The sequence below is a fragment of the Protopterus annectens genome, chromosome 9.part0, assembly GCF_019279795.1.
Source record: "Protopterus annectens isolate FY-2018-M chromosome 9.part0, PAN1.0, whole genome shotgun sequence".
Taxonomy (NCBI): Eukaryota; Metazoa; Chordata; order Ceratodontiformes; family Protopteridae; genus Protopterus; species Protopterus annectens.
Window position 1 is genome coordinate 1,936,079,231 of NC_056743.1, and position 25,837 is coordinate 1,936,105,067.

General features: G+C 42.3%; 1 protein-coding gene across 1 annotated transcript in view; it reads right to left on the bottom strand.

Moving 5' to 3' along the window:
- Nucleotides 1-25,837, bottom strand: part of LOC122810835 (bestrophin-2-like) — a 310,332-nt gene that overhangs the window by 232,974 nt on the left and 51,521 nt on the right. The window contains exon 3 of the mRNA XM_044082389.1: nt 11,588-11,821. Coding sequence (XP_043938324.1) covers nt 11,588-11,821 — 234 coding nt within the window. The remainder of the gene's footprint in view (nt 1-11,587; nt 11,822-25,837) is intronic.

Genomic DNA, 25,837 nt, shown 5'->3' on the forward strand with positions numbered 1-25,837 from the left:
GAGAATGGACTAACTGTTCCAGGATGCTGGTATTAACAAAGCTGAGGAATCACTAAGCTTGTACATTAGAAGTGGTGTAGGATTCACACTTTTAGAGGGGCAGTTGACATCCCCCATGAATATCACACTGGGGTGAACAGTAAGGGACTCTAGTACACTGAGATAGGTAGTATGGATTTCCTGGGACATGGAGGGAGATCTGTAGGTTGCAAGGATATGGTACAACACCCTGTTCATGGTGAGTTGCACATCTATTAGTTCCAGTGGGTCATACATGTTAACTAGTCTGGATGTGAGGTTGTTTTTAATACAGTCAGACTCCTCCATCTTTAGTTTAGGTGTGCAAGGCATTATAACATTACACTGCTGGGGTACCCTCCACGAATTTAAACCATGCTTCCATTATTACACAGATGTTTACACTTTCCCAGGTGAGGAAGGCTTGCAGGGAGTGGAGTTTCTTGTTAAGACTTCTGTCACTGAGCACTACCACCTTCAGATATTCCTTCATAGGTTTACTTAAGTTGGTAAGTGTATCAGTTTGGCATTTGCCTAAAAAACGGCACTATGGGGGTGGAAAAGGTCTTTGTGGATATCAGAAAGCCTACAGGGGGATAAATGCAGACTGTTCCTGGCAAAGCAACGTGGTCTGTCAACCATGTCCTCTCAGGCTGTCAAATATTGTACCACAAGCCTTGATAATGTAAAATAACTGGTTTGGAGCCCGAGTGCTTAAACCAGGACTAAAACACTTTTAGAATAACAGACACAATAAGCCTTTAACCAACAATTCCCAGCTTAGAAGGGTGTAGGCTATGCTCTCCTGCCACAGAAGTGTAGACCACAAACTTTCCTAATTTAAAATAACTGGTTTAGAGCCCAAGTGATTAAACCAGAACAAAGAGACTTGTTGTTGATATTATGGCTTCACCGTGTGGGTTCATTTTTGGGGTTTGTCCTGAACATGTTCCTACTGGGTACAGCTGAATTTATGCATCTGTTTACATGATGGTATAGTATGGTGGTGTATTCATGCATATTTAGTGGAGTTAACTGAGTATGGTGGGGATTTGAAGCTCGCCAATGTATGACTTAGAAGTAGGTAGTTTGTCATAAAGACATTTCTAAAGGTACCTCGGGTGGAAGAAATCATTGGTTTCAGTTTTATTTCAGATGACACTGCTTTATGGTCAAACTTAACAAGTGATGATGATACACAAGGGATGGTACAAGATGTTCCCATATTAGTAAGGACAAGATCCAAGATGTTATTCCCCCATTGGATACTCTGACTAATTGTTCCAGGGCATTTATATTGATAAAGTCCAGGAATCTCTGTGCTTGTGCTCTAGTGGTGGTGTAGGTTTCACAGTCTATAGCTGGATGGATTAGATCACCTAGGAAAATGGTATTGGGTTTAATATTGAGTGACTCTGGTTCCTGTAGATAGGCACTGTGACTTTCTTTTGTCATAGAGGGAGTCCTATAGCTACCTAATATATGGTACGGGACCTTTCTGAGGGTTATTTGGACATGAAGAAGCTCTAGTGCATCCTACTGCCTTACCAGCCTTGATGGGAGTCTCTTCTGGATGCAGACTGACCAGCCTTGATGGGAGTCTCTTCTGGATGCAGACTGATACACTGTAGCTTGTTTAAACATGTGGCAGGCATTATAACTCTGTAATGCTGGAATGATCTTCACTATTTTAAACACTGTCTCAGTCACTAAACAAACATCAACATCTTTGAGGGTGAGAAGAGCTTGTACAGAGTGGAGTTTCTTCTTCAGGTTCCCAGCATTGAGCAGTAACACCTTTATATTTTCTTTTGATTGTTTTGTTATGTTGGTAGGTTTATCAGGATGGCATTGCCTAAAAGGGAACTACGGGGGTGGACAATGTCTTTGCCAATAACTGAAACTCTAGAGGTGACATACACTGGTCATCCCTGGTGAAGCAGCGTGTTTGGTCAATCATATCCTCCCAGGCTGACAAATATTGCACCCCCTTTGAATGACACCAAAAACTAAGCTAATTATTGAAGTAAATTATTTTTTGCTCGTATTAAGACATCATCTTTGGAGAAGGTAGAAAGCTGCTCCAATGCTAGGCTCTTATCTGCCTTGGACACAGTCAGAGAGTGCCATCATGTCTCTCTTTATATAGTTCAGGGAGGTACACCTCAAGTCATTGACACTGGCATGAAATATGACAGAGTCATACTGGTGCTTGTTGTTCAAGGACTTGGGTGCATGAGTGACCCAATGGATCCTGCAACAAGACAAGCAATTAACTGTCACTCTTTCTTGCTTAGCCTGGTAAGAGGTACATCTATATGCCTTACAATGACGTCACCTAGAATAAGAATGTTTGGTTGGGGCGATGCCTGCTGTACCGGCCTAGCATCTGTGACTTTACGACTCTTTGTGCTAAGTGAGGACTTAGGCTTAATATGCTGAGTGTGCTTTTTGCCTGTTTTGTGTTTTGGAAGTCTTTGAGGTTTAGGCAAGTTTATCTTTAGAACTTAAGCATATGATGGATTAGTATGATGACCTTGGAGAGATGTGAGGTGTGGTGTACTGCTGAGGATTTTGGTGTCTGCTTTTATTTTTGCCTCAAAGGATATTTTATATATATATATATATATATATATATATATATATATATATATATATATATATATATATATATATATATATATACACACACACACACACACACACACATATATATATATATATATATATATATATATACATATGCACATCTCACTTACACTGTGTCATGCTGCTTGAGTAATAGATGATCATCAGACAGCATCTAACAATTCCTACACTCTCCCAAGACACCCATCTCAATCAGGCTGGATAGAAAAGTTGTGGGGAAGTGCTGGTCCATGATAGCGACAGGAATGACTCTGGTAGTGGGGGGAGCTGTAACTGCTTGGAGTTCCATTTTAGGATAACGTTTGGATAGACTTGTTACTGAGTATTTAAATTTCAGTACAAAACAACTAGCCTGGAAACCTTCTTCTGTCACCAGCAAGAACTAGTAAACTAATTATAGTAAAAAAAATAAAAAATTACCAATTTGATACTAAAATCAGTGCAAACAGTATCAGTGCACTCGATAGTAAGCAATGTTTTTAAAGGTCTTTCAGCCTGGTGAGGAGTTTAAGGGGAGAGACTTTGCAAAATTATACTTATGAGCTTATTGTTAACAGCCAATTAACAGGGAGAGGGAGGGACTTATGTTGTCAAATTACCATAAGGGATGGGCAACAACATACACCGGGTTTAATAACACAACTACAGCAAGGTGGGTAGGAGGGAAAAACAATAAGAGCCTTAGCGCTGAGCTGACTGACCTGTTTATTTATGTTGCTCCTATTCAGGCAATGGTTTCACTGATAGAGATTGGGAAGACTAAGGATGGTGGAGTCGCTATCTTCATTAATGGCAGGCACACCTTCAGACTGGTTTGTCAGCATGATACACTGGAATTACTCCAGGTGCAACTGACAGTTAGCAAGACACCCATCCAAGTTATAGCCAGCTATAGACTCCCCTCCATGACTCGGGACACCCACTCCTCCTACCTGGACCTACTTGACTCCATCAATGTACCCCCTAACATTCTGATCCTTGGTGACTTCGACTACCCCACCATAGACTGGGTGAACCATTTCTGCACTAATGCACTCACCCAATGATTCCTTGATGTCATCAATTATAACACACTAGACCAACTCATCTCATCCCCCACAAGGGGAAATAATATTCTGGACTTGGTTCTCACCAACATGGGAACCTCTGCACCACTCCCATAGTATGCTCTTCCCTGGCGAGATCAGATCATCAGTCTGTCCCATTCAAAGTTTCTATCCCACCAACCCCCCAAGCCATAACTGGGCTAAACTTCTCAAAAGCTGACTATGATCTCCAAAGGGTGGGTATCAGTAGCATCACACCACTGCCCCCCCCCCAAACAAATTCAAAATTAGAAAAACTCTCTCCTCAGCCTCAACAAGCAAATTAGACCACTAATGAAAACCTCCAAAGCCAGTTATGAATTGAAAATAGCCTCCAAAATAAAGGGAAACCACAAAGCCTTCTTTAATTAGGTCAGGAACCTCCATGGAAAAGCCCAGGTTTGTTCCAAATTAGTACTTAACAATACCACTTACACTGATCCTATTGACTTAGCCAACTTGCTAGCAGATAGGTCCAGCACCATCTTCACCCACCCATCCCCTCCTAGTATCCCAGGTTGTATTCTGCACATTGTCCAGCAAGAACTAGCCTTGCCACTGAGCACCCTATTCAACCACAGCCTAAGTACAGGCTTCATTCCAGCAGAGTGGAGAACTACCATTGTCATCCCCTTGTACAAAGGTGGTGCCACTACTGACCCTGGAAACTATCACCCCGTTAGCTTGACAAGTCTGATCTGTAAAGCCATGGAGCATATTATTATGGTCTCATAAACAAGGACATAGGCAATCTCCAAGCACTTGACCCCACCCAGTTCAGATTTGTCAAGGGCAGATCTTGCCTGTTGAACCTGGTTGACTTCCTTGAGACTGTCACCAAGGGCCTGGATGACAGAAAGTCAGTGCATACAGCTTATCTTGACTTGGCCAAGGCCTTTGATACAGTCCTCCACTTGGGCATCATTGAAAAACTAACATAACTTGGAGTAAATCCTTATCTGGTCAGATGGATGGCCAACTGGTTCACTGACAGGACCCTCAAAATCAAAGTAGGTGCCTCAACCTCTGATAGCAAGCCTGTCGCTAGTGGTGTTCCCAGGGATCTGTCCTGGGACCCCTACTGTTTGGCATCTACTTCTCAGAGGTCCAGGCAAAGACAAAAGGCCTGCGGCTGACCAAGTTTGAGGACGACTGTAAGTTGGGTGCTGTCATTGACTCCACAAATGATGTTAACATACTGCAATAGGGTCTCACAGCAACAAATGACTGGTGCCAAAATCATGGCCTTACGTTAAACGCAAAAAAATGTATTATCATATCATTCAACAAAAACATGGCCATTACTGATTACCACATCAATGGCAACCCCTAAGCACACAAGCTGTGGTGACAGACTTGTGTGCTCAAGTTGACAACAATCTCACATTCGACCATCATGTAGCAGCAGTGGTCAAAAAGCCTTTTACTTGGTTCATTTCATAAGTAAAGGGATTGCATCTAGAAAAAAGGAGGTTATTACCTCTCTGTACTCCTCCCTCATTAGGTCAACAAGTGAGTATAGCTTCCCATTTGGCATGTATCTCTCCAACCATCTGCATCAACTGGAAAGGCCACAGAAATACCTCACAAAGTGAATCCATGGCCTCCAACACCTGTCATATACGGACAGGCTCAAATCACTATCACTGTACTCAGTATTGTACCAATTGTTCAGAGGTGATCTGTGTCTCACCTACAAGGCAAAATCTCGGACCCTGTCCTACTAGAGATGCTCCATATCCATATGTCTAACTCCTCGCACATTACCAGCTCGAACGACCTAAATCTAATATGCGACTTCAACAAAACCTGCTGGAGAGACAGGTTTGTCTCCCAGAGGCTGCCGTGTCTCTGAAATAGACTCCCCATACATGTCAAACAGCGTACCTCGCTGACCCTCTTCAAGCCCAACCTTGATGAGTGGATGGGAAACCACAAATATGTCCCAGGGGTTCCACCCGTGTCCCTCATTGAAAGGGGTGACATGTGCTGACTGAGGTTTCTTTTTTGGGGATAAACTCTTGGCTAGGGTTGTAAGGGCCCCAGGGCCACTAGCCTATTACCCTCCTCTGATCCTATGATAGCTGTCCCCGGTCAGTCTCTGCAGGTACCCGTGTGACTATTGCAGATGTCTCTACCTATCAAATTCAAAGATCTGTTTCCCTAATATCAATAAGTATCACCCCAGGTACCTGATCTACAGCTATCCATCACTACTTCCAGCAGGTTATGCAAAGGGGCACCTAGAGGGGTAGAGGGGTAGAGGCTTACTTTAGCTGGTGTTTGAATTCTGGATGGGAGTCTTTAACCCAATGAATTGCGCCTTCATGTAGAGCTTTGCCCCAACATACACCTATCTAATCTCCATTAAGGCAAAACAGTGGCACATCCTCTGATTGCAGCATTATGTTGCTCAGGCAGCAGCCATGTCATTTAAATGGACAGTAGAGACTTCAGATTCTGTCATGCCTCTAGTCAAAAGGCAAAATAAATCCTTAATACCACTGAAGCTAGGAAATCTGTCCAATTTTCAAAGGACCTGGATGAAAAAATAGGGAGCAGCCTGTCTCTTACCTCTTCCGGATGAACCTAAGTTTAACGAAATATAAGGCAATACTGTGGGGAAAGGTGATAGACCACTAAGCCCATTCTCACTCTTTAAAAAAGGAATCAAAAGTTTATGGGATCACAGAGTATTCCTCTCTGGGTTGTTCCACAACAAAATTGATTTTTTTTTCTAAATACAGTCCAAGGATTATTTTTTATTTTGTTAACTGAACTGAAGCCCATTTTCAGTGGAGACCCAAGAGTCCAGCCTGGCTAAGTAGCTTGATCATAATCTCACATTATCAAATGGAGAAAGTGGGAATCAAACCTAGGACTACAAGATGAAATTCATTACCAGCTCATAGTCTTAATCCTCTGCTCTAACCTGCCAGACATGGGGGTATACCCACATCATGACTTCAGTCTCTGGAAAAGGTGAGATTATTATATCCTGCAAGGCATAGGACTTTCTGAATAGAAACTATTCCAAGTTGGACAAGAATGCTCACAGCAGCCCTAAGGAGTAACCCCTCTACTCAATATCCATCTGTGGTCCTCCAGGACAGAGTCCCAGCCTTCAGACAGATTGGGAGGCAGGTGCTTGTATCCTCCACATTGTCTATGATAAACTGCAACTCAGGTTTTTGTTTCCAGTGAGATCTTCTGACTGAAATAATGATAGACAATGAGCTTTATGAGGCTCAAAATGCAATATATACAGCTGGCAACCTGAAGGTCTGTGTCTGTTATGAATGATGCAGCAGATGGGGGTCAAATCAGGGAAGCAGAATCCAGCATTGCCTTATGTCAGTACCCTGGCTCATCTACCTCTTCAATGAAGACATCAAAACATTTCTTGTTGGCTACCTTTTTAGGGCTCCTCTGCTGTTCACGATGGGAAATGGGTGGCTCTCTGATTTCTGGTCAGTAAAAAGAGCAAGCCTTTATAGCTTCACATACAAGAGTGCATCCTGTGCATCAAGCCTTTATAGCTTCACATACAAGAGTGCATCCTGTGCATCAAGCCTTTATAGCTTCACATGCAGGAGTGAATCCTGTGCATCAAGCCTTTACAGCTTCACATACAAGAGTGCATCCTGTGCATCAAGCCTTTATAGCTTCACATACAGGAGTGCATCCTGTGCATCAAGCCTTTATAGCTTCACATACAAGAGTGCATCCTGTGCATCAAGCCTTTATAGCTTCACGTACAAGAGTGCATCCTGTGCATCAAGCCTTTATAGCTTCACATACAGGAGTGCATCCTGTGCATCAAGCCTTTATAGCTTCACATACAAGAGTGCATCCTGTGCATCAAGCCTTTATAGCTTCACATACAAGAGTGCATCCTGTGCATCAAGCCTTTATAGCTTCACATACAAGAGTGCATCCTGTGCATCGAGAGTTTTCTAGATTACAGTGGAGACACTGGAGTCCATGTAGTCTTCATCAGTAACCACAGCAATCTTTCACCAACTGTTTGTTGGTGCTTTAAAGGTGGCTAATATGAATTATAACCCACAGGCTGGCTGTCACTAAAAGGTGGAGGTTAGGGGCAGGTGGTCTTCATGACTCTGCTTGGTTTGCTGACAGATTACTGGGATAATAGAAATGGGAACCATGCCCACAAAGATCAGCAGGAAGGAAAAATGTGTCAATTCTGCTCACAAAAGCCAGCAAAGAAAATTCCACAAGCCCAGAATAGCAAGGCCTGATACCTAAATGTTTCATTACTTGCTACACAATGTTACCTGTGACCTTACTCCCTCACACTGTAGGCCTGATACCAAATGTTCCATTACTTGCTACACAATGTCACCTGTGACTTTACTCCCTCACACTGTAGGCCTGATACCTAAATGTTCCATTACTTGCTACACAATGTCATCTATGTGTGACTTTACTCCCTCACACTGTAGGTCTGATACCTAAATGTTTCTTTACTTGCAACACAATGTCACCTCTGACTTTACTCCCTCACACTGTAGGTCTGATACCTAAATGTTCCATTACTTGCTACACAATGTCACCTGTGACTTTACTCCCTCACACTAGAGGTCTGATACCTAAATGTTCCATTACTTGCTACACAATGTTACCTGTGACTTTACATCCTCACACTGTAGGTCTGATACCTAAATGTTCCATTACTTGCAGCACAATGTCACCTGTGACTTTACTCCCTCACACTGTAGGTCTGATACCTAAATGTTCCATTGCTTGCTACACAATGTCACCTGCGATTTTACTCCCTCCCACTGTAGGCCTAATACCTAAATGTTTCTTTACTTGCAACACAATGTCACCTCTGACTTTACTCCCTCACACTGTAGGCCTGATACCTAAAAGTTCCATTACTCTTGGTACCAGAATTTGCAGACAAGGTAGCTTCTGCCATCACATCCTTACAAGAGACCTTCTACACAAAAAACATACAGTGAAGAAATGAAAACTGTTTGCATTTTGGCATCTCCTACACATTTTGAGCACAGCTCTTCCCTGCTGCATTTCTCCTACAATATTTTTCCAAAGCTATTGATTCAGATCTCAGCTCCTCTTCAGTTAAAAGTAGACACAGCAGCAATTTCAAATGTCCATACTGCTGTCTACCTTTAAAACTCTTAAGGCCTTTTGGGGGTGGGGGGTGGGGGGGTGAGGGTAAATCCTTCAGAGACCAAACATTGTAGATTATATTTCCTTCTAACCTACACATTTAGTGATGGAAACAGTCACGTTCACCTTTGAGCCCATAATTTCTGCAGTTTAAAATTTATGTTTTGTTTCATGCATCACAAATCTCTGCAGACAAGTAGAACACCTTGCAGACATTAGCACACCTTGTAGACAGGTAGCACACCTCATAGCTCTTTTAGCATGTTCTTTACATCTGTTCCACAAGCAGGCTTTGAACCCAAGGAAATCCTGCCTTTCATGCCATAAATAAGGAAATTAACCTGAACCAACTAACACATTTACTTCTCTTCTCTTTCGCCTCACAGTAAGACGCTGTCCGGTTCGATTCTCAGCTAGAGCGTCTTCTGAGTGGAGATATGCATGAATGGGCGTACCTTCGTTGAAGGTTGTGTGTCAGGGCTGGTAACTCAGCACGTAAAAATCAACTGCCAATCATTAGCGGACCGGAGTTCCGCTGTGGTGACCCCTAACAGGGAAAAGCCGAAAGACGCAGACAAACTTCTCTTTCAATTTTACTCTGACTCAGGAGAGCAGCTTTTGTATACCATGGCTGTTCATAAATAGCTCAAGTACTTAAAAGACAGAATTAAAAGTCTGAGACAGATACTAATTGTGTTCTTTGCTAAGGGAAAATGATACGAGAAAGTTACTACATGACTTTAAATGGTTTTCAAATTGTGTTTTTCTACTTCTCTTTTGCCTATGTTGTACTTCTCCCCAGTCTCTATAGCTCACAAATCCTTACTAACTTACAGACTGGACTTTTAACTAAACTGGAAGCCACCTACGACAAAACTGCCAGGTTTGCAGCTAGTCAGACTTGTTACTCACATGAGTGTCACTCTTACAGCCTTACATTGGTTAGATTTCTATAATCAACTGCTATCATCCCAGCTTCTTGTTATTCACTCTATCCTTTATAAGCCTTCCTTCTGCCCTGACATCTCCTCTATCATCTCTCTATACTCCCCAACTACAAACTTAAGGGGCTGCTGATCAACAACACTTAGACATCTATAACCCTAAAAGGTCTATGGCCAAACACTTTATAGCTACAATCCTGCCCTAGCTTGGAATAAGCTTCCTCTATTTATTAGAATTATAACTCACACACATGCATTGAAAAAAGCTCTCAAAGTCTATCTACTTAACAACTGTGAAAGCCAATGTAAAAAGTCTGCCTGATCCTTCTTCACCTAACACCTTCTAAGCTCTTGTTTTCTAGATCCCTCTAGTCTTCATCCTCATTACCACTCTTGTGTCAGCCTCCTCTAACTTGGTCTATTCCTTGCTCTTGCACTCTTTTTCTTCTGCTTGCTTCAGCTCTCTCAACCTCTGCCCCCTTTTTTCTCTTCTCTCTTTAATATTTTTGCCTTCCTATACTCTACAGATTCTCATCTCTATCATCCCTTCCTCTGTTGTAAATATCAGATTGGTTCCATGTTAATCTTTTAACCACTAACAGCTAACTGTTAATACACAGCTTTATTGTTTGCATTCAAGTGTATTTTAATCTATATCTCTCTATTTAACATTATAATGTTAAACCTTTATGTTAATTTTTTTACTTTTGTGGAGATTTTCTCCTCGGGCCTCCTCTGAAAAAGGGCTCTTGCTCAGTCGGACATTCCCGATCAACAAATGTAAAATAAATATAAATAAATAAAGTATGGTAAATCTCTGTAAGGACACCCTTGAGATTGGACCACATTCTGTAACCAATAACTTCACACCTGTATCCTTCTTTAACACTTTAATGCAGCTGAAGCTCTTTAATATCCCAAACAAAAAGTGTTGATTATTTACTAGAATGACTTTCCATCTTTACCCCACCTTGTCTTTTAATTTGTCCATAACTGCAGCTTTCTATACAGTCCATTATGGGGTAGGCAAAGTTAGCACTGTAGGAAACTTGCATGCTTTAGTTGGTCCCAGCAACAGTGGGATCACACCTGTATATTTCTGGAGACAGAGCTTTTCTCTTAGATCCAATATGATGCTGAAGACCTGTGGCTTTTGTTTCTGTGGTCATGTTTTTATCCAGTGTTCAAATGGACAAATATTCAGACATGCATGCACTTCATTTAGGATGTGTTGTTGTTACACTGTCTCTTTCAGGTAAGACAGTGACCTTCTTTCTGTTCTTATAAAATTTCTTAGTCTCAAAAAAAAAATTAAAATTAAAATATGATGATTACAATTAGAGAATGGATGGTGCAGTGGTGTAGCAGTTAGTGTTGTTGCCTAACAGCAAGAGGTTCTGCGGTTTGATTCTTGGCAGGGGTGCCTTCTGTGTGGAGTCTGCATGTCCTCCCTGCATTTGTGTGGGATTCCTCTAGGTGGTAAAGTTTTCTCCCACATTCCAAAGACATGAAGTAGGTGGATTGGACACTCTAAACTGACCCTAGGTGTGAATGTGTGTGCGCGAGTGTGTGGTGCACCCTCTGAGGAGAGTTGGGCCTCGGGCTAGCAACCCTATCCTGTAAAACTCATACCTGCTACAGAAACAACGAGTGTTGAAGGTCGCTCATTGTCTGATGTGCTGAATGCATGTGAGTGAATCCAGGATCCAGGACAATTAGAGCATATCCTACCTGCTTTGACAACATGGTCGATAGTGGGAAATCTTTTAAAGACTGCTGTGCTGACAGAGCGCAGGATTAGAAGTGATGACAAGCTGCAGTAACGCATCAGTGTTCGTCGGTACATCCGTCCCTCATCATCCCCACCATGGACTACACAGGGGATCACACACATAAGTCGATCTGGCAGAGGGATGCAACGATACTGATTCCACCATCGAGTCACCACAAATGTGACGTAGAAACCTGTGAAGAGAGAGGTCTGGTGAAACTGGAAGCCTACTACCAGACAGAAACAGAGTATTTAAACCACCTCATCCTAAAATAATCAATTAAACTCTCCTCATCTCATAGGCCTGAATGTCAGCACATTAGCTCTGCTGTGACTAAGTACATGTTCATGCACCATGGATAAGCATTCTATCCAAGAACCACTTCATAGCCATTTGCAGTCCAGAGCTTTCATGTTTTCTACCGAGCACTCAGAACCTACCCCTAAACACAGCCCTGGTCTGAATTCAGCATTAGGGTTAGGGTAGGTTAACCTTGTAGAAATGAAAGTAAAGCAGTGCAATAAGGTAGATGGAAACAACACGTTATAGATTTGCTATGATAATCTTCTGTTAAATAGAAAATAGAAATTTGGATTCACATTTTCTAAATTGCAAGCCATTACATGCAGTAGCAAACCCATATCTTATCAACCAGGGTTTGAATACAGAAAATACAAGATGTTACTGAGGGGCCACTATACAAATAACTGCATATTCGAAAAGTTCGATTCATATATATATTTTTTCAGAATTCTTTACTGTCTTATGAAATTTCCTTATCAGGTTATTCTAATCCTAAAAGAATCAGGATATTGATTAAACTCTCCACATCTCATAGATCTGAATGTCAGCACAATAGCTCTGCTGTGATTAAATACATGCTCATATGTGGGGGGGGGGCACACTTCATTTTAAACTGAATGTTGTGCATCAATGAACAGTACAAAATGGGTTGTTTGGAAATGTTGCAGTTCTTCATAGATTGTTACATGGCTAACAACTTGGGAGGGAGGAGCTTTTGTAATGGCTAATGACTTGGGAGGGAGGAGCTTTTCTAATGGCTAACGACTTGGGAGGGAGGAGCTTTTCTAACCTTAGACAAGTTTTCCCAAAAGAATAATGATGTTCTGTATCCAAATAGCACATTGAAAGCCAGGCATTTATAAGCTACATCTGTCGATAAAAGATGTGAGTGCCAGACCTGGTGTAAATTTCCTGTTCCCCATCAAGAGAACATGGTTGATAATTTAAACTTCCTGTGCACAGCCTTTTCTCAGCCTCATTAACTTTTCCTACTACACAAAAAGGTAAAGCTCACTAAGTGAAACCTAGCAAGCCCATTGCAACTAGGAAATAAAAAAATTACTATAAAAGAATACAACTATACCATTACCCAGTCATGTTCTGAAGACTGAATGGTTACCCAGGCTGTCTACACAGTGCAGTGCTGTGCAAACTTTGTGCAACACTAGACACTAATGCATTGACTATGTGATGTTCAGAGTGCACAGTGATTTGCAAGCTTTGTGCAGCACTAGGGACTTCAGCATAGGTCTCATGATGCTCACAGTGCACAGTGATGTCTGAGGTTTGTGCAGCACTAGGGACTGCAGAGTAGTGATGTTCACAGTGCACAGTGATGTGAAAGCTTTGTATAACACTAGGGACTTCAGCATAGGCCAAATGATGCTCACAGTGCACAGTGATGTCTGAGGTTTGTGCAGCACTAGGGACTGCAGAGTAGTGATGTTCACAGTGCACAGTGATGTGAAAGCTTTGTATAACACTAGGGACTTCAGCATAGGCCAAATGATGCTCACAGTGCACAGTGATGTCTGAGGTTTGTGCAGCACTAGGGACTTCAGCATAGGCCAAATGATGCTCACAGTGCACAGTGATGTCTGAGGTTTGTGCAGCACTAGGGACTGCAGTGTAGTGATGCTCACAGTGCACAATGATGTGAAATCTTTGTGCAGTACTAGGGACTTAGGCATAGGTCACATGATGCTCACAGTGCACAGTGATGTAAGGTTTGTGCACCACTAGGGACTTCAGCATAGACCACATGATGCTCACAGTGCACAGTGATACGAGGTTTGTGCAGCACTCGGGACTTCAGCATAGTCCACATGATGCTCACAGTGCACAGTGATGTCTGAGTTTTGTGCACCACTAGGGACTTCAGCATAGGCCACATGATGCTCACAGTGATGTCTGAGGTTTGTGCAGCACTAGGGACTGCAGCGTAGTGATGTTCACAGTGCACAGTGATGTGAAAGCTTTGTGCAGCACTAGGGACTTCAGCATAGGCCAAATGATGCTCAAAGTGCACAGTGATGTCTGAGGTTTGTGCAGCACTAGGGACTGCAGTATAGTGATGCTCACAGTGCACAGTGATGTGAAAGCTTTGTGCAGTACTAGGGACTTAGGTCACATGATGCTCACAGTGCACACTGATGTGAGTTTTGTGCACCACTAGGGACTTCAGCATAGACCACATGATACTTATAGTGCACAGTGATGTGAGGTTTATGCAGCACTCGGGACTTTGGCATAGGCCACATGATGCTCACAGTGCACAGTGATGTCTGAGGTTTGTGCAGCACTAGGGACTGCAGAGTAGTGATGCTCACAGTGCACAGTGATGTGAAAGCTTTGAGCAGTACTAGGGACTTAGGCATAGGTCACGTGATGCTCATAGTGCACAGTGATTTGCAAGCTTTGTGCAGCACTAGGGACTTCAGCATAGGCCACATGATGCTCACAGTGCACAGTGATGTCTGAGGATTGTGCAGCACTAGGGACTGCAGTGTAGTGATGCTCACATTGCACAGTGATGTGAAAGCTTTATGCAGCACTAGGGACTTAGGCATAGGTCACGTGATTCTCACAATGCACAGTGATGTTTGCAGTTTGTGCAGCACTAGGGACTGCAACATAGTGATGCACACAGTGATCAGTGATGTGACATTTGTGCAGCACTAGGGACTTAGGCATAGGCCATATGATGTTCACAGTGCACAGTGGTGTGAAAGTTTTGTGCAGCACTAGGGACTTAGGCATAGGCCACATAATGTTCACAGTGCACAGTGATGTGAAAGCTTTGTGCACCACTAGGGACTTCAGCATAGGCCACATGATGCTCACACTGCACAGTGATGTCTGAGTTTTGTGCACCACTAGGGAGTTCAGCATAGGCCACATGATGCTCACAGTGATGTGAGGTTTGTGCAGCACTAGGGACTTAGGCATATGACACATGATGTTCACAGTGCCCAGTGATGTCTGAGTTTTGTGCACCACTAGGAACTTCAGCATAGGCCACATGATGCTCACAGTGCACAGTGATGTCTAAGGTTTGTGCAGCACTAGGGACTGCAGTGTAGTGATGTTCACAGTGCACAGTGATGTGAAAGCTTTGTGCAGCACTAGGGACTTCAGCATAGGCCAACTGATGCTCACAGTGCACAGTGATGTCTGAGGTTTGTGCAGCACTAGGGACTGCAGTGTAGTGATGCTCACAGTGCACAGTGATGTGAAAGCTTTGTGCAGTACTAAGGACTTAGGCATAGGTCACATGATGCTCACAGTGCACAGTGATGTGAGTTTTGTGCACCACTAGGGACTTCAGCATAGACCACATGATACTCACAGTGCACGGTGATGCAAGGTTTGTGCAGCACTCGGGACTTCGGCATAGGTCACATGATGCTCACAGTGCACAGTGATGTGAGTTTTGTGCACCACTAGGGACTTCAGCATAGACCACATGATACTCACAGTGCACAGTGATGCAAGGTTTGCGCAGCACTCGGGACTTCGGCATAGGCCACATGATGCTCACAGTGCACAGTGATGTCTGAGGTTTGTGCAGCACTAGGGACTGCAGTGTAGTGATGCTCACAGTGCACAGTGATGTGAGAGCTTTGTGCAGTACTAGGGACTTAGACATAGGTCACATGATGCTCATAGTGCACAGTGATGTGAGTTTTGTGCACCACTAGGGACTTCAGCATGGACCACATGATGCTCACACTGCACGATGATGTGAGGTTTGTGCAGCACTTGGGACTTTGGCATAGGCCACATGATGCTTACAGTGCACAGTGATGTCTGAGTTTTGTGCACCACTAGGGACTTCAGCATAGGCCACATGATGCTCACAGTGCACAGTGATGTCTGAGGCTTGTGCATCACTAGGGAATGCAGTGTAGTGATGCTCACAGTGCACAGTGATGTGAAAGCTTTGCGCAGTACTTGGGACTTAGGCATAGGTCACATGATGCTCACAGTGCACAATAATTTGCAACTTTGTGCAGCACTAGGGACTTCAGCATAGGCCATGTGATGCTCACAGTGATGTCTGAGGTTTGTTCAGCACTAGGGAATGCAGTGTAGTGATGCTCACAGTGCACAGTGATGTGAAAGCTTTGTGCAGCACTAGGGACTTAGGCATAGGTCACGTGATTCTCACAATGCACAGTGATGTTTGCGGTTTGTGCAGCACTAGGGACTGCAGTATAGTGATGCTCACAATGCACAGTGATGTGAGGTTTGTACAGCACTAGGGACCTAGGCATAGGCCACATGATGTTCACAGTACACAGTGATGTGAAAGTTTTGTGCAGCACTAGGGACTTAGGCATAGGCCACATGATGTTCACAGTGCACAGTGATGTGAAAGCTTTGTGCACCTCTAGGGACTTCAGCATAGGCCATGTGATGCTCACAGTGTACAGTGATGTGAAGTTTGTGCAGCACTAGGGACGTCAGTATAGGCCACACGATGCTCACAGTGCACAGTGATGTGATGTTTGTGCAGCACTAGGGACTTCAACATAGGCCACATGATGCTCACAGTGCACAGTGATGCGAGGTTTATGCAGCACTTGAGACTTTGGCATAGGCCACATGATGTTCGCAGTGCACAGTGATGTGAAAGCTTTGTGCATCACCAGGGACTTAGGCATAGGCCACATGATGATCACAGTACACAGTGATGTGAAAACTTTGTGCAGCACTAGGGACTTAAGCATAGGCCACATGGTGTTCACAGTGCACAGTGATATTAAACCTTTGTGCAGCACTAAGGACTTAGGTATAGGCCACATGATGTTCACAGTGCATAGTGATGTGAAAGCTTTGTGCAGCACTGGGGACTTATGCATAGGCCATGTGATGCTCACAGTGCACAGTGATGCGAAAACTTTGTGCAGCACTAGGGACTTCAGCATTGGCCATGTGATGCACACAATGCACAGTCATGTCTGAGGTTTGTGCAGCCCTTAGAGACTGCAGCATAGGCTATGTGATGCTCACACTGCACAGTGATTTGCATTTGTGCAGCACTAGGGACTACATGATGGTCACAGTACACAGTGATGTGTATGTTTTTGCAGTACTTGAGACTACAACGGAGACCATGTGATGCTCAAACTGCATCATGTGTGAGCTTTGTGCAGTTCTAGAGCCTGCAGCATACACTGCATGATGCTCACACTGTACAATAATGTGTAAGCTTTGTGTAGACCTAGAGACTACAGCATAGACCATGTGATGTTTACATTGTGTGTGGGATGCAAGGATTGTGTAGTACTAAAGGAGGGCAAGTGAGGACACAGTGACTACCTGTGTAGAATGGCTACACTGCAGAAAGAGATGTACATGTATTGTAGACTGCAGGCAGGAACCAGCCATGTCCATGTTGCACAACAAGGAAAAATTCCTGTATAGTACAAAGAGGTTGGTGATGTGGACCCAGTGATACTCACACTGAAACATGAAAGGAGTGGCATGCAGTACTGGGAGATGATATGTGACAACCTAGTACTAACTGTACAGGACAGTCATGCTTCAGTACAAGTTCCACACAGCTTAGGATGCTCCAGACAAGAATACACTGATCACTTATGCCATCAAAGATAACAAAAGCCACCAATCACTCTAGTAGCATCTGCACAGATGCATATTCTTAATGGGCATGAATAGCTGGGGGGCAGCAGCTAGGTCATACAGATAAGGTGATTTAGAATAAGCAACAAATTGTGGTCAGGCTGTCAGTCAGTGGTGAATTTAAATACTAGGAGTTATCACAAGCCAACAACAGACATTCAACTACTAGACTGCAGGAAGCAAAAGACCTCTTGGAAAAGATAAATTAAAAAAAATCAGGCTCAAAGTACAGACAGCTTCATCCTGCCTTCTTATGTATGCCCACCAACCATATTGCTAAACCACTAATCTTTGCTTAACTTGTCACTAACCACATGCATTGTCCCAGGCAGAACCTTTCAAGCATGATCCTTATTTCTTTACCCAAAGGTGAAGACTACATTTATCCAATAAGACTTCAGACTCATTGCTGACTTGTGCACCCCTTAGTTCTTTTGGATATGACCTGTGATTTGGAGACAGTTGAGCATGCCATATTAACTATTTGGAGACAGTTGATCATGCCATATTAACTATTTGGAGACAGTTAAGCATGCCATATTAACTATTTGGAGACAGTTGAGCATGCCATATTAACTATTTGGAGACAGTTGAGCATGCCATATTAACTATCTAAACTAGAAGAACAAATTTTAACCCAAATAGCAAGATGTGGATCTGCAAATCTGCAAGTACCTTATAAGTGGATCATTAAGTCCTATTAAACACCAAAAGTTCAGAAACTGCATTGACACCAAATTTTCAGATTTGGTATCTTCCGATGTGGAGAACCCAGGAATCCTTGTTAGGACCTTTATTATTTCACTGCTTGGTAATGAAAGACAGCTGTGCCTCCCAATAACGGATCCAATGTTTGTAGTAGATATTATCATGCTGAAAATCAGACAGACAATCTCCATAACCAAATTGCATCAAAAACTGCAAGCAGAGTTCATTAGCTTATGGAGCTGAGACAAAAGAATGATTGCTGAAAAAGAATAAAAAACAGGGCTTAATTTTGTCACCCCCCCCCCAAAAAAAAAAAAAAAAGCTAAAAGAAGCATCTCCATTGCCATTCACAGGTCTCCATAAATTACTCTGTTCCTAACGTAACCCAGCAAAATTACTTTTGGCTTCTTGACCCACCTTGCCCTTTAAAACTACTCTAACTTAACGGTATATAAAATGTAAATGTTATTACAACTTAAATTATAACATAAATTATTACACTACTCCCATCAGAGAAGAAAGCATGCCTTGGATAAAAATGTTAACACCAAAGCTTGACAATGGTCTGCCCTTCATAATGCTTCATTCCAGCTGTGATACCACACTACTACAAATTGCTAAACACAAAATCCATTGCTTTGTCTGTTTAACAAACTCATGTATCCCTTATTAAAAGTTCAAATGGTTATCAGTAGACAGTAGAGCTGCTGTACTCTGAATACATATTTGATATTATTAAGTAGCAATACTGTCCACCTCTGAAAAATGTGGTATTAAAACAAACTACTCTCGCAAGTAATATCATAAACCCAGACATTAAACAGATGACCTTTCATATTAGGAATAGAAAAGTGTCTTTTCTGAGATAGGTCTTGGCCATTAAGGAATCTAGTCCTAAACAAACAAACAAACAACAAAAAATATATATATATATATCAGATTGCTTACCAAATACCCATGTGCTGTATTATAACGTATTGCCTTAGTCACACTTAACTATCCAATAATTAACACATATAATTGAGCATTACTCATTTTAATGTAAATACATTAGGGTTGTACTTAAATGTATTACCATATCAGATGACAGAGACCAGATTTCTAATTTCTTTCTGTAAACTGTTAGATGTTGTTATGCATATTCCATTTGCTCTGTTAGAGAGCTGATCATAGGTTCATAGGTGTGAACTAGGCTAATGGCCCTGGAGCCTTTACAAGCCTAGCTTATAGAAGTGCTCTGACATCGTGCCAGCCAACATTAGTTCCCAGTGCCACTATCAAGTAGAGCCACTGGAGTGATCCCCGGGATGAACTTTCTATTACCCATCCACTCATCAAGATTTCTCTTGAAAAGGGACACACGAGGTGCTCTGCTTGACATGTATGGGAAGTCGATTCCAGAGCATGGGCAGTCTCTGGGTGATGAACCTGTCCCTCCAGCATGTTCTGTTGATTGTGGTAATGAGGTTGAGGTCTCTGGAGCATGTGGTGTGGAGGGATTGGGATTTCTTTAGATGTAGCTTTTTAAATAGAGCTGGGACAGACATGACTTTGTAAGTCAAGCAGAGATAGCCTCTAAGTAGGAGATATGAGACAGAAAATATCTGGAGTCTTGTAAGGCTGCCCATGTAGGACATGTGTTTAATGCCTAGGATTCTCTTTGTGAGGTATCTTCTGTGGCCTGTCCAGTTGTTGCAGGTGTCTAGTGAGATACATGACAAATGGGGCATTGTACTAGATGATTGGCCTAATGAGGGAAGAGTAGAGAGAGACAATGACTTCTTTCTTCCTGGATGCAAAACCCCTGGTAATGAGGTGTGCACATAGAAGGACTTTCTGACCACAGTGGCAGTGTGGTGGTCAAAGGAGAGGTTGCTGTCAACCTGCATCCCCAGACCTCTTTTAATGCCTTCAGTGTTCAGTGGGCTCCCATCTATGTGGTAATTAGTAAGAACTGAGTTTTTACCAAAGGGGATGATGACGCATTTTTTGGAGTTAAGCTTAAGGCCATGGTTTTGATACCAGTCATTGGTCTTAATGAGTCCTTTCTGTAGGATGTCTGCATCACTTGGGGAGCTAATAATGACTGCCAGCTTGCAGTCGTCTGCGAACTTGGTCAGCCAGAGTCCCTTTGTTGGCCTGGACGTCTGAGCCGTAGATGCCGAACAGGAGAGGACCCAAGACTGATCCCTGTGGGAGTCCACTCATGACTGGTCGGCAGTCTGACTTGGAGTTTGCTACTTTCACACTGTGTGTTCTATCTCTGAGCCAGTTTGCAACCCACCTAGTGATATAGGGGTTGATGCCTAGTTTGGTGAGTTTATCAATAATTCCCGGGTGAGGAATGGTATTAAAGGTCTTGGCCAGATCAAGGTAGGCTGTATGCACTGCCTTACCTTCATCCACAGCCCTGGTGACTGACTCAAAGAAGTCAACCAGGTTGAGCAGGCATGATCTCGCTTTCACAAAGCCAAACTGCGTGGGGTCCAGAGTTTGGAGATTTCCTATATCTTTGTTAATCAGGTCCATGATGATGCACTCCACAGCTTTACATATCAGACTCATTAGGCTAATGGGGTGATAATTCCCAGGGTCTGCAGTCGCTCCCCCTTTATGGAGAGGGATGACTATAGCAGTGCGCCATTTGGTAGGGACAAAGCCTGAGGTGAGGCTGTGACTGAACAGGGCACACAGATGTGGTGCCAGTTCACTTTGTAATTCATGTAGAACACAGCCAGGGATATTATCGGGTCCCATGGAAGCTGTATTCTTGGCCTGTCGTGACTACCTTTTTATTTTGAATGTATATCCCACTGGCATTATGCCCTTTCTTATGGGACTACTCATATAGAATTTATACTGATTTGGGGAGATTTAGTCAAGGCACTGGGGAAAATTCTCAGCTCTTTTCTATGGGATATGCTTTTTTTGGTCCACTTCCAAGAGAATAGATGTTCAAATAGTAGGATCAATGATGCACTATGATTACTTACCCATGGGAATCTACCACATGGAGGTATCCACCCTTTGGTGCAATTTCCAGAGTTTTTAAGACATCTTTGAAATATTGCTGGACTCATCCCTTGGTCCAAGATGCTGGTGTGATGCAATGATAAAAAGGAAAAGCAGTTTAGGCCAATTTTTACTTCTTTTTGCTGAATAAGATATCAGAAACTGTGACTCATCTAGGGGCTCCTACTGCCCCAACCCTCTGTCTGTACAGCTGACAAGGACTTAGGCCTACTATCCTGTAGATTTGTACTTACTCTTATGTTTCACTGGAAAAGGAAAATATTACTAGGGAACCTCAAAGCCACCACAGTATAGTAATGACTTCCTGTCTCTATTTAAACATTTACTATTAAATATACACCCCGTACAATATGGTGGCAGTGGAGACGTAAGCCTTAACTAGGGGCAGGAAGGTGGGAATCTGTGCTGTAGCAGTGATCCTTCTGTTTCAGCTGGTGCAGTTATGGTGAGTTGCTCGTGTAACAATGCCACGATTATTGTTAAGGAGTATGATCTGTAGAATCAGTAATAAAACAGTAAGTTTCCCTCAAGGAGAGGAGTGTTTTACCACATACCCAGTAGCACTGCACTTGTCCTGCACCTGCAGATCTAGTTTATAGTGTCTGTACAAGGTGTACATAGAGGTTCAGGTGCCTGCTTCCCAGATGTCCTGACATATTAAAACACAGTGCCCCCTCCAGACATTTCTCAAGGACGTTCTACTCATCTACTGCTACAGCTTCATATTTACATTAATATATTAATAAAAATATTACTATGGCAGCTAATTAAGTATTATATCTTAAACAATGGGTGAATCCGATATCAATACTCTAATGGACAATGAACATTCTGTAACAAGGTATTAAGGTACAGATATCACCTGGTAAAAAAAGTATTTTTCTGTTTACAAAAAAGCTGCAGTTTTTACCCTCACTAAAACCGGCTTTGCTGTTTACAGCGTAGGAAATAAAAAAAAAAGTAAATAAAGAAAAAAAATATGTGTGTGTGTGTGTGTGTGTGTGTGTGTGTGTGTGTGTGTGTGTGTGTGTGCCTGTCTGTCTGTGAGAGGGGTAGTGAAAAAGACAGACAGACAGGTAGAGACAGTGAGCAAATGAGAGGCTCATCACAAACGTCTTGACTCCTTTGACCAGGAATTCTGGATAAAAATGAAAATATGAGAAAAAAGACCTAAAATCATGGACAAATTTTAAACGTAATCCTTATCAACATGTATTTTCTGTACAATAAGTAGAAAATCGTAATATCTGATCTCATTGACTGACAGAAATCTTCAGTGATTAACCAGAAAATTTAAATATTTTCAAGAGACAGAAGAAAATTAGGAAGAGCTGAGATGACTTTTTTCATTCATTTGATCAAAGTGAAACACTGAAAATGTAATCAGTTAGGTTGTAACTGTTGAGAATGTGTGTGTGTGTGTGTGTGTGTGTGTGTGTGTGTGTGTGTGTGTGTGCGCGTGTGCATGTGCGTGTGTGTGTGTGTGTGTGTGTGTGTGTGTGTGTGTGTGTGTGTGTGTGTGTGTGTGTGTGTGTCTCTGTGCCTCTGAATCTGTTGTATGTTTGTATGTCTGTGTGTTTATTCATCTGTGTATGTGTGTGTGTGTGTGTGTGTGTGTGTGTGTGTGTGTGTGTGTGTGTGTGTGTGTGTGTGTGTGTACCTCTGGACATTAAATACTTATATAAATTATGTTTTAAACGTTAAATATTTCCTCCAACAATTACAAATGCTATATCAAGTTTGAAATATTAGGCAGAGAAACTAAATGGCATCAAAAATATAAAAAAAAGAAATATATATTAATAAAAAAATGCAAAACAATTTAACAGTTAGCCCACTATGTAAACACAGTCGTGCACTCCAGGGCAGGCATTATCAAGTAATAATGGACCTTCCAGTGGCCGTGAAGCTCTTCACCTGTGTTGCTGGGCCTCAGAACTCCCCTGAGTATTTCCCTGATAATATCCATCCTGTTACGCATTATTACTTGTTCAAAGCTTACAATGCTAAGCAACAAACCTCCAGTGACACATGACTTATGTCTAGTACTGTTGTTCATCCACCAGTTATGCATGTTGCCATAACTTTCACATTTCTGTAACTGTCAACAACCAAGCAACAAAAACAGAATTGATTAGACTCATACAAACCTCACAGTAGGATGAACACAATACTGCTGCTAGTATATGAGTATTTACGCCATTTTCTGACATATTACAGTTTTTATGAAGCATAAAAATCACCTGTTGAAATAAAACCCATTTAAAAGTTGGAATCTAATTAATGTTGCCAGTGTAAAGCTAATGTTGTGCTGAACAGTTTGCTGTTTACCTTTTTTAGTTATCACTTAGTTTTAAAGATATGAACATTTCTATTGCAAGTTCATAATTAGGTTGTAAAAATATTGGAAGTTACAGTGCAACCTTCCAAGGCACCAGTAGAAGAAATAAATTGAAGGAAGTTGCAGCTCTCATAGAGTGGGGACTCAGGACCATGTTTTTCACAATAAAAATGGTAAAATTGGCAAACCAGCCACGTGCATGGAAACTGTCTTACATGTCTTGCCTGGCCTACTGCTCACAGCTCTTGTTATATGGTATCCAAGTTGTCTGTGCACATCCAACAAGTATGCTAGATTTTCACCCTTGTGTTGGTGACTTTCCTAAGACAGGTAGTTGTACGGACAGAGTGTCAGTTCAAGTACCACTTTTGATATGAAACAAAGGATGGTTCTAAAGTGCATCCTCGTCTCTATGAAAGGTCATGAAAGGCTTCCTATAGCTGGAGGCTTGCAGTTCAGACGCTCTCCTAGTCAAAGTGATATCTTTGAGAACAGAGTTTGTAAGATAAGAGCTTGTGTGCTCAGAAACTTGGTTCAAATAGAGTTTGTTTTTCCACCACAAATGTGTTATACAATGAGGAGCAACTTAGGCTTCTTGTAGCAATGCAGCCCCCCCCCCCCCATCAAAATAGCATAAAGGTTCACATGGGGTGTCCAAACAGAGGTCTACAGTTATGGCTGAAAGATGCACTTTGTTAGGAAAAATAAGGCAGGCCAACTTGGAACAAGCCAGTTAGGCATTCTGAAACCTCTGGCTCCTTAGTATCATTGAAAACACTATGACCTGGAAGCACACCATAAGGACAACCTTCTTCATGTTAAGAGAAAAATGTCTAACACTAGGCTGTCTGGTCTCCTTAGTAACATGCAGTTCCTCTCCTGAAAATGGACCCTTAAAGGCCACCTGGCTGAGAGTATCCAAGCTGCTAACCTAAGATACTTCAGTTTTAAGTGCACCAATTCACCTCCTCCTGGATCAGGAGACTGCAGATTTGTGGAAGCTGTTGAAATCTTTCTTTACAGAGTCAGATACTTAAGAGAACAATGAATGTTTAGGCCACAAAAAGGAGACTAAAAGGATCCTACATCTATCTGCATTGTTTTTTCCTGTATCTTGGGAATCAGGGTTGCGGAAAAAAGGAACTCCACTTTCCAAAGGATTGATAAGGCATTCAAAGGAACTCCCCTTTCCAATGTCTGTTTGTGTTGGTACTTGAAGCACAATCTTTCCAGCTGCTAGTTCTTCTCTAACCAAAACAATTTATCTAGGTGGTTGTTCAACAGTTTTGCTTTAGCTTGTCTGCAACAACAGTCTGGTATGACAAAATGTAACAGGCTTGGATATGCAAACACAAACCTAGTTCACAGCCTCTCCTAGGCCATCATGGCCAACTTACATAACTGATAATAGCAGGTGTCACCAAACTTGATTACACACCACATAACTGCATTTTGTGTGGTATCACTTTGAGTCCTTGTTTTCTTGACTGGTTTGAAAGTTCTTGCAGCTAAAATTAATGACATTATTCTTTTTTACTGCTGTGCATCTTCACTGATTTGTTGTTCCATATGATGTGTACCGTCTGGTGGGCTATATGCCCCATGTTAGTGTCCGCACCCCTCCTTGGATTACAGGGTCATCCGCTGATTGTTTTCTGTTTCATTAGGACACTGGGACTGCTCCTTTCTGAGAGAGTGTGTGATGAAGGCAACAGCTTTTGCAATGGGTAGCTGAGCTGGTTCCATGAACTGCCCTATAATGCAGTCTCATGACGGATATTATTAAGATGAAAGTTGAAATGAAGTTCAGTGCTTTTAGAACAGTTGTGGCTGACAAGAAGGTCCTCTGAGCTACAGCTGCAAATGTGTGCCTTTACAAAGAAACTGACAGCCGAATGGCCTTGATGTCTACTGGAAAGAACGTGACTGTTTTTAATCCAGTAAGGCCATTAAAAAGTTCTAGTCTTTCCTGTAGTCGTACACGGACAAGTTCAGACAGACCCTAGACTGGTATGAAGAGATTAACATATCTCATCTAGATCTAGATTTAGGTATAAACTGGAGCCAGTCATGTTGGACATTCTGGACAGTATGCTGGATAGGGTAACACTCCGCACAATATGAACAGACAGAAGAGCAAGCAGGTGAAATTACAGTTCTCTTAAAAATAAATGT